Genomic DNA, 10741 nt, shown 5'->3' with positions numbered 1-10741 from the left:
AAAAAAAAAAAAAGCGGAAAAAAGGAGAGCTCCAGAGTCCAGGTCACTCTTTAGTTTAGGGAAATGGTAAGCACCGTCAGTCTAGAGTGGACATTGATAAGGGAAGGGTATTGGATCAAATAAGGACTTGAGAATGATGAAACAGAGCATGGATGAGGAGAAAACAGTGACCAAGATAAGGAGTATACATAAATCTAAGGAAGAAACTCATCTTCCTAGTGCAAAGAACACGCACATGGGAAAAGCAAGAATGAACTCTGGGCTGAGTGTAGAGGGGATGATTTGAAGCAATAACTATGAAAGACATAAGTCAAACAACAAAACTAAGGTCAGGGGAAATACCTCAGTCATAAAGCACTTGCCACGCAAACACAAAGACCCAGCATGAACCTCAGGCCTGGAGGCACAGGTTTGCCATCCCAGAGCTGGGGAGGCAGAAACAGCGGGGGTAGCCAGCAGCTTCACTAAATATGCGAGCCCCAGGCCAATCACAGACCCTCAAAGCTCCTGAGGGGACATGCTCAGAGCTTTCCTAGACTGTACATACACATACACCACCACAGGAAGCTTTACAAACTTACCACTTATGACTAAGACTAACAACCTGATCCTCTAACACACTGATTTAGAGCTAGAGGAGGGAGGGAGGAGACAGGAAATGACTGCACCATCCTCTAATCCAACAATAGTGAAAGGAATCCTTCCCAGTCTGTGCCTGTGCCTGTTTTAGTGTCATGTTACATATAATTATACAACACATCCTAAAAGCTCACCTTAACAAAGCGCTCATACCGTGCCTTCACGATTGGGTTGTTTAAGATGCTTGTAGCAGTCAGTACACTTTCCCTCTTTATCTGTTCCTTATAAGCCTGTGGAAAACAGAACACAGTGAGGTTCTAGAAAGCCATGGCATAGGAAGTTTAGAGCCTTAGAGTGATATTTTACACTCAAAATTCCTATATTTAAATGACTTTTACAACAAATTAAGCTATGAATACCTATAGCCATTGTGCTTATAATTTAAATCATTTGTGGATTGAGACCATGAACTTTCATAAGCAAATATAATACAATACAAGACAATACAATACAGCACTACCAAGTCTAAGTCTTTTACTCCACACTTTATCAAAACATCCAACATTATCAGTCTTCTTCAAGGCTTCTAAGTTACCACAAAATGTACCACATAGAGGAGACAAGGTAATAATATGAAGCGTCTACTAGTGGACATCATAGCTCAAAGTGTGCAAAGGAGTATGAAGTGAAATTCACGTCATTACAAAACAGAGACTCAAGACTCAAGTCTCCTCTATTTAGTCATTAATTTTTAAATCTTCATATCCATTTTACAAAGGAACTCATTTTTCACAATATAAGTACTCATGTTTTCTGAAGTAAAGCCAACCAGATAAAGCCCAGTAAAAAGAAGAAACAGCATGTTCTAATGAACAAGCAGCCTGTATGCTGTTGAAGGCTAGCCTGTTCAGAAGCCACAAGAGATAATAAAAGCTAATACTAGTTTTAAATGTGCTTTCCCAAACAGAAAAACAGGCCAGTAATAAAATGTTCCTTTCCCTTTTTGTTCTAACACACACATATTCACAAAACCATTTTGTAGCAACTTAAAAGTAACAAAAGTAAAAACAAAAATTACACCTGTGCTTCCCAGGTGTAATTTCCTGAATGCTAACTATTACAGGCACCATTTTATTAGGTATTACATGTTAGTTAACTGACCCCTTAAACAAGCACAAAAGAATGATTCCAGCTTCATCCAACAGATAAAGGAAAATTAGATAAGGAACTTCTTTAACACTGGGGTTCTATCCCAGAAAGCCTTGCTCCAAGTCCACGATCCTAACTATGATATGACTCTGCCTCTAAGCTGACACATAGCTAGCTGTTCACACTGAAGATATAGGACATAATGAATGAAACAATGGCCAATGGAAAATTAAAAACCTGTTTGAAAATCCAAGAACTGTATAAAGATTCCAGACTTACCTGCTTCCCTTTGCCATGGTCGGGAGACTTTAGGTGCAGCTGAACTGAGCTGTGTAAAGCAGGGATGTAGACGCTACAAGCACTACAGTGAACAGTCTCCACTTTCATCATGTGATCATCTGCAGTAACACCTAAAAACAAGTTTATTTAGGGAAGGAATGATCACACGTCCTTACTTCTGACAGATCAAGTTCTCACTAGTTTCCATCATCATTTTTACTCCTTACAACAAAGGATCAGAGCACGTAGGCATATGTCAAGTTCTGTACATCTCATGTCTACATATGTAGGGGTTTTTTGACAGATCCTCCTAGAAGTGGAGTTAAAAGTGGTTGTACATTGTCTGATGTACATTTTCTTAACTACTGAGCCACCTCTTCAGTCCCATGTCACACTCTCTCACCATGTGAGTCACTCATGCTTGGAGCTTTTAGTCCACCTCCTCAAAAAACACAGCTAAATGGGTGTTATTTTAGTAAAATAAGAGTTCCATTATTATGTACGAGTTGGCAGGAAAAGCAAAAACAGATGTTATAAGGAACAAAAACATCCATTCTCAATCTTCAGAATGACCATTCTAAAGGACTCTTGAGCTGAATATGTAGCTCACTGAATATGTAGAGCACTTGCCTAGGCCTTATTACAAAATGGAGTGGTTTGGGTGACAATGTCCCTCATAGGTTCTGGAATTTAACAACTGGTACCTACACAGTGGTGACATCTGGGGAGGCTTCACCTTGTTAAAGGAAGTCCGTCCCAGTGAGTGCAGGTTTAGAGTGTTTACAGCCTCACCCTGCTTTCAGTCTGTCTCCTGACTGGGTTTGTGGTACAAGATGTGAGCTCTCAGCCTCCTGTCCCTGACACCATGCCTCCCACTCACTGCCATGCTTTCTATAGACCATGCCAAGGAATTTTAGCCTGGAACTGTACCATTAATTAATTAGATGAAATTATGTGATCACATGGTAGAATTCAAAAAGGAAAGAAGGAAGGAAGAAGGAAGGAAGGAAGGGAAGAAAGAAGGAAGGGAGGGAGGGAGGAAGAAAGGAAGGAAGGAAGAAAGGAAGGAAAGAAGGAAGGAAGGAAGGAAGGAAGGAAAAGAAATAACTGAAAGGAAACTAGAGGTGAAAAAAAAACTATGAACTATTCAGAGAACATGTGAGGATTTGAACACATGCAGTATGTTTTTAGATTTATTTCACACAGATACTTATGTAGCTCATAGGTGCTTGGTGCCCCTGGGGTCATTAGAGGGTGTTGGATTCCCCAGAATAGGAGCTATGAATGTTAGTAGTGGCCATGTCAGTTCTGGTAGTCAAACCTGGGTCCTTGGCAAGACTAACAAGTGTTTTCAACCACCAAGTCATCACTCCAGCCCCCAAATGCAACATTTAAAGGAGGGGTAAATAAAGAGATTTGTTCAACATGTAAAAAAGTGCAACTACAGGAAACCATGCTGCACATAAATGGAAGCACCCTGAATAACTCCTTACTTCTGCTTTGGTGGGTGGTAGAGCTATTTTTTCAAGAAAAATAAAGTATTTTGAGTTTTTGTTTCCTTATTTAAAGACTGGCAAAGGAAAAGACAGGTTTTGGAGATATGCTGTTTTATTTTGATTTATTTTTATTGTCTTTTAATTTTTTGCATCTCTGTGTTTGTGTGAGTAGTGCTGGTGCCCAAGGAGGCCAGAGTGTCAGACCCTCCTAGAGGTGGAGTTCTAGGTAGTAGTGAGCCACTGGATATGGGTCCTAGGAACCAAACAAGGCCCCGTTGCAACACTATATGCTATTAACCTTCATCATCTCTCCAGCCCCAATGTTGATTTTATATGACTACTGAAAAGATGGCAGCAGGCAAATGAATGAATGAAACAAAATTTCAGAAAACAGATCTGTTCTAGACCTACAGATATAATTCCCATAAACATGTTAATTTAAACTGTATGTAAATGAGTTCACCTGAAAGAAACATAAAGGAAGAGAATAATGAAAACAATGGCTGGTGAAGTGCAGAGACTGAAAGCAGATCAAGGGGTTAAGAGTACTAGGATAGTAAAGGGTGAGGGAAACAGATTCACAGGCAAGAGTGGGTGGAACATGCTACTGAAGATGATTTAAACAATAACAATCACTTTGGGTTGGGCTCACACCTGCAATCCTAGCGCTCAGGAGGCAGGAATCACACTACAAGTTCAAGGCAGGGACTATGTAATAAGACCATCTCAAAACGAAATAAGGAGCCAGGCAGTGGTGGTGCACGCCTTTGATCCCAGTACTTGGGAGGCAGAGGCAGGCGGATTTCTGAGTTCGAGGCCAGCCTGGTCTACAGAGTGAGTTCCAGGACAGCCTGGAACCCTGTCTCGAAACAGAGAAACCCTGTCTCGAAAAACCAAAAAACAAAAAAAACAAAAACAAAAACAAAAAAAAAAAAAAACAAAACGAAATAAGGGCCCACTTCCTGTCCAAGCAGTCTCAGGAGGTGAATGAGAATAGGAGCTGATTATTAAAAGTAACTACGAGAGCTAAAAGATTAGGTATGTGTCAGGTGGATGAGGGTTAAAAAAGCAAAGTCACTGGGTAGAAATATATAATGCTCAGCAGTGAAGCTGTGACCTATAGAATGGTTATTTACAGATAAAAAGGCAAGTTACAATAGAACTTTTTGTTCTTTTTTGGTTTCATTTTTTAAATAAGAAAAGGCTTATATAGGCTTCAGTGATGGAATTATGAAAGAAGGAGAGACTGAAAAAGAGTTAATGATCTGAATTTCAGAGAGAAATAACAGAACTAGAGAGAAGGCTCAGAGATTAAGAATCAGAACTGCTCTTGCAGGGGACCTGAGTCTGATTTTCAAAACCCACATCAGGGGTTGAGTGACTCCGGGTCTTGGGTACAGGAAGCCTCTTCTAGCCTCCTTGGACTGGAGTCATGAACAGCACTCCTTCCTCCCACCCATATAATTTTTTAAAAAATTATTTAACTCTAAAAAAAATTAAAGAAAGTTAAGAAAAACAGGAGAAAAATTAAAGATAAATTTTTCATCTAAAGCAGTGGTTCTCAACACCTTTGGGGGTTGCACATCAGATATCCTGCATGTCAGATATTTACAGTACAATTCATAAAATAGTTATGAACTAGCAACCAACTGGTTCTCAATCTTCCTAATACTATGACTCTTTAATACAGTTCCTCATATGATGACTCCCACCCATAAAATTATTTTATGCTATTTTATAACTATAATTTTGCTACTGTTAATATAAATATTTCTGGAGACAGAGGTTTGCCAAAGTCAAAACCCACAGGTTGCGAACCTCTACTCTACTGAAGAGAAAGAGGTAACTATAGGCAATAATAAACATGAAGCATGGAAACAAGAAGTTAGCAAGTCTACGTCTGAGACGCTATAGCAAGTGTGACTGTGAATTGTGTAAGTCTTGAGGTTTTCAGGTTATGATACATAAAATAGGAATATAAATTTGTAAAATCAACTTGCCTAAATACTCACCTTCCATAATATCTTTTTCAATTATTTTGTAAGCTTCTGGGTGATTAAGTGTCTGTTGCTTACGAATAGATGCTTTTTTAAATTTATTCACCATACATTCCTAGAAAATAAAAAGAAAAAATACAGACTCTTTCCAAGGAACACCTACTGTATGTTCAACCTATGGGAAATACCATAGGTACACTGACAGGTACTGCTGTTAAGAACAAGAAACCCACAATATACTTGGAGACTGTCATGAAACACTAGAGAACTGCTTCACTTTTCACAGTGTTGTCTAGGAGTGTAAGGAATCAGAGGCTGGAGAGCAACTTTCTCAGGTGAATCATAACTGACAGATAGAAACCCATTATGGAAAATTACAGGAACAAATTTTAATCCAATCAGAGGGCACAATTCTGCTAGATATAGAGAGGTCTGAGTGAACACTGTATTTTAACTTTCTACCAGCCCAAATTAGTTTTGTGCAATTAGCAGTCCAGCTCAAGCCTCCTCTTTTAGCGTTTCTGACTAAACGTACTGTTTACTTTTTCAAATCCCCACAGTACTTCTGCAGTCTTGGCATTCTCACCTAAATAAAACGATCTGTGCACCACTGAACATGTTTTATTTCCAATTAATGTTGGCTCATTAAAAGTAATGCTAATGGTCTTCAAAGTAATCTATTCAAAAGACAACCACACAAACCCAGCAAGACTGACTCTACCATCTAGCGCCAGGTCACGGCCTCTATGGACATGAGCTTATCTGGAATGAAGGGTTAATGGACCAAGCATATTTCCAGGTACACAGTGGATTCTGCAGGAATGACGGATGAAGCTCAATCAACAAACAATAGCTAAAGGAATTCTTTTTCCTGACAACTTTTTCAGAAATAACTATGAGAAATGAGTTCTAAAGTTAAAAATCCAAATTTTAATACGAAATTCACAGCTAACTAATTTTAACAAGTTTCTTTAAATTAGAGTAAATATCAATTTTTTAGAAACATAAACAAGTGAGAGGAAAAATTGTAAAAAGTGATCAAATAAATGCAGGTCAAATAAAATGCTTCCCATTTCAAAAAAATCTACTTACATGTAAAAACTCCATAACTACTTTATCAAATTTGGTTTGTTTCTGAATATGATCTAATGTTTCCTGGTGTGAAGAACTTTCCAGATGCAGTTCAATATCTTTTTCTTCAAAGGTTCGAAATTTACAAAATGAACATGTGAATGCCATTCTATAAAGAAAAGAAATTGTCTAATATTACCTTATTCATTTAGAGCTTCTAAAAACAGTTTTATTAGCTGAAATTATTCTCTTTCTATTTTAGAACTCTGAAATCAAGGTGGAAGGGGAAAATAGTACTTAAGTTCCTATTCAGACAGCACAGTCACTGAAGTACTTTGTATTTTAAGCTTCAAGTATAAAAAATATAAGGACCAAAACGGTGTTAACCTCAAGTCTGGGCCATTCAAAAGCTACAATAAATATAAAGAAACATCGAATTCCAAAACCTCCAAAACTAATTTCATACTCTGACCTACCCACAAGTTTCTAACCCATCTAAACCTACTTCTAAAGCCAGACAGATACAAAGCAGCCATTACTCAACCCCACAAAGCTCTGGGATGTACAATCCCCAACAGTTATATCAGGCACTAACATGCCTAGAATGCACAAACATATATTATTTAGAAGATAAATCCACCCAGAATAAATTCCTCCAAGACTTTCCTTTCTATATATGCTATTATTTCTTTTTCCTTAAATTATGACAATAGTCTCCTGATTGGGATCTTTTTGCACTGCTATTAATTTCCCAAGTTAATAAGTTCAGGAGCGGGCTGGTGAGATGGTTCAGGGGGTAAGAGCACCAACTGTTCTTCCGAAGGTCGTGAGTTCAAATCCCAGCAACCACATGCTGGCTCACAACCACCCATAATGAAATCTGATGCCCTCTTCTGGTGTATCTGAAGACAGCTACTGTGTGTTCATTTATAATAATAATAAATAAATCTTAAAAAAAAAATAAGTTCAGGAGCTAACTGTTCAGTTCATATCGTATCTCTATTTGTGATCTTGGATAAGTTATTTTTCTGGCCTCAGTCTTCACAGAGGTGACACACGAACCCCTTAAGATGGCTCCTGTCACAGTCATTATTCAGTTAATTAGTGCTACTTCTTACAACAGGTTACAACCATCACTGACTCCTTAATACTCAAAGTGGGGAGGGGAGAGAGTATGAGAGCTGAAGAAATGGGTCAGTGGTTAAGAGCACTGACTGCTCTTCCAGAGGTCCTAAGTTCAATTCCCAGCAACCACATGCTGGCTCACAACAATCTTCAATGGGATCCAACGCCCTCTTCTGGTGTGTCTGAAGACAGCAACAGTGCACTCACATATATAAAATAAATAAATCTTTAAAAAAAAAAAATCTCAAAATGCCTTCAGCTGCTACTCCCTCCTCTTTTTATCTATACTCAAGAATCTCTTAGCAATACATAGCACATCCTATGTCTTTTTTGTTTTTGTTTTTTCGAGACAGGGTTTCTCTGTGTAGCCCTGGCTGTCCTGAAACTCACTCTGTAGACCAGGCTGGCCTCGAACTCAGAAATCCATCTGCCTCTGCCTCCCAAACGCTGGGATTAAAGGCGTGTGCTACCACCACCCAGCACATTCTATGTTTTTATTAAACATTTTAATTATGTTACATTTTTAAATCATTACTTCCTTCCAATCCAGTTTTCTACTTCAACATTATCAGTAAAATGCCTACTTGCTTGCTTTTATCTTAAGGCAAGCAACCTACCTGGATTGCCTCTCACAATTCTTGCAATTCTACCATTCTTAGATCAGTTCAAATAACACCTTCATCATGTTGCCTCCTAGAATTTACTGCCAGTGATCCAAAAATTATTGCTAATAGGACCGACTACTTCATATTTCTCTTCTGGCACTTTTTCCCGAGTAGACACACAATTCCCTCTTCATCATAGTGAAAAAAACATTCAAATATCAAGAAACCTATCCAAAATAGTCATTTACCATCAACCTCAAATCTTCCTAACAAAGTTAAACTTCTCTGATTAATTAAATAACTGTACACAAGACTGTAGATGTAACTTACTAGTAGTGCATATCTGTAATATGTGTTAGGTGCTGGTTTACTCATAAGCATTTCTTTAATATGTGTTAGGTCCTGGTTTAATCATAAGCATTTTTTTTTAATACATGTTAGGATCTGGTTTAATCATAGTTTTTAGAGCCTAAAACACTATAGGATTTTTTTTAAGATTCATATTCAATAAAATGACAATTCAATTGAATTGTCAAGCTTAAAGCCTTGAAGGAAAAAAAATGAAAAATGTAGTTCTTTTATTTTTTCCTAATTGCAAAGTTTATTCTACTAACAATTATATCAAATTCAAATCTATTTTCAAATTTTAATGGGAAAAGTACTCAGAATAATTAAATATAAATTTTAATAATCGTACTTAGATTCCTATATATTTAACACAAACTGTTTAATTTCTACACTACAGTATAACATAACTATTACTTATGTCAAATGGAATTTAAACAAATATGGAGCAAAGGAGAAACAAAGACCAAAGGGTCCCGTTAAAATTCGAACTCCACTACCCAGCCTGATCTCCTACTTCCTTCTCTCAGGTCTAGCTCAGTGAGTCTCTCTGACCTTACCCATCCACCCCTTCTCTCCAAACCCTCAGATATGTCCCAGGCCCCACACCTAATGCCCTGGCCGAGGTTTCTGCCAGAATACTCTCTACCTACCTGTCAGTCTACCCACTCCTCCCATGCTACATCCAACCTTTGCACCAAGCCTGATCCAATGCCCACCTTCTAGGCTTAGACCGCATCCTGTCCACCAACTCAGTCCACCTCACTTCATTCCACAAGCCATGTCCACCCTTTAGTTCCAACCCACTGCACATCCTCTCTTCTGCCCCAACCCATTTATATCAGACCAAGAGCTAACAAAACAACTCCACATGCCAGATCTCATCAGCAAATTACAAACATTATGAAAGAACAAGGCAGTATCTTCTCTCCAACCCTACCAGTTCTGTAGAAATGGTATGTCTGCCAATAAAAAATTACCCAAGTGAAACCGAGGACACAGAATTTAAAAGGAAAATCATAAACTTCACCAAAGAATTCAAGAAGTTTAAAACCACAAAGAAACATATCAATGAAATTAAGGAAACAGAACTTAAGGAGAATAAATTCCTGAGTGGTATCTGAGAAACCAGACTGAAGGAAATGAGGGAGACGGGCCCAGGCTTGAGAATGGGACTCCATGAGGAGACAGAAACACTGAGGAGGACTCAAGCTGAAACGGAGAGGGAGAGTCCAGTAACTTAGCTGAACCCACAGGAAACCCTGATAAGAGAGAATCAAACAGAAGATAGAATGGATCAGGACACAGAGTAGAGACGAGGTGCTGTAATCTTGGCTCCACCCAGAGAACACAGATTCACAATAGATCGCTGCAAAAACATGAGGTTTATTGATCCAATGTGCATGGCTAATGCACATGGGGTTGCTCAGCCATGCAAGGTGAGACAACCCCGAACTCAGAAAGCACACATGTTTTATACTTTACAGAGGGCAGATTTCTGCAACAAGGCTAGCTGGCTGACTCTGGTTGGTGGAACACAGGACAAAGGAGCTCATCAGGCATTGGTTGGCTTGCTCAGGGAGCTGTTCTTGGCTTAGTCAGCCAACTTCCCTATCCAGCTGTGCACCTGGCCTTGAAAAGTCTCTGGAAGGGGCTGAGTAACTAGGTGGTAGGGGGATTGTCATCAGCAAGGTCAGGGTGACAATTTGTGGTCTTTTTCGAAATTCACTCCAGGGAGGGATTTGGGGGGTGGGGTTCTTCCAGAACAGTTATTTCTGTTTTATCTTGATTTAGTCAGAACAGCCTGGCCATTCTGTCTTAACATTCTGACCACCAAAACTTTGTTTTTACAACATGTCTTTGGCTATCCCTGGAACACAGCTTCTCAGTGTCTGAAGCTGCTGCTTGCTACTGTAAAACTTCGTTTCCACACTGCTTGCTGCTTACAGAGCTGGAACCCCAGAACTTTGTTTCTATATTCTCAAAAACTTGGTTTCTATATTCCCAGAACCTTATTTCTACAGTTTTGTTTTTTCATTTTATTACTTGAGAGGACCTAGACCAAAGAAATAAGACACATAAAAATTAAAAAAAA

The 10741-nt window shown here is 38.7% G+C and overlaps 1 protein-coding gene across 3 annotated transcripts in view; it reads right to left on the bottom strand.

The window, feature by feature from the left end:
• Positions 1-10741, bottom strand: part of Znf326 (zinc finger protein 326) — a 48353-nt gene that overhangs the window by 4142 nt on the left and 33470 nt on the right. For all 3 annotated transcript variants that reach the window (XM_031337106.1, XM_031337107.1, XM_031337108.1), the window contains 4 exons: positions 6593-6740; positions 5516-5615; positions 2008-2138; positions 774-869 (listed from right to left, as the gene is read on the bottom strand). In XM_031337106.1, coding sequence (XP_031192966.1) covers positions 774-869; positions 2008-2138; positions 5516-5615; positions 6593-6740 — 475 coding nt within the window. The remainder of the gene's footprint in view (positions 1-773; positions 870-2007; positions 2139-5515; positions 5616-6592; positions 6741-10741) is intronic.

This window comes from Mastomys coucha, unplaced genomic scaffold (assembly GCF_008632895.1).
Source record: "Mastomys coucha isolate ucsf_1 unplaced genomic scaffold, UCSF_Mcou_1 pScaffold22, whole genome shotgun sequence".
NCBI lineage: Eukaryota > Metazoa > Chordata > Mammalia > Rodentia > Muridae > Mastomys > Mastomys coucha.
The sequence above is the reverse complement of the archived record's forward strand: the minus strand, read 5'-3'. Positions and strand labels throughout refer to the sequence as shown.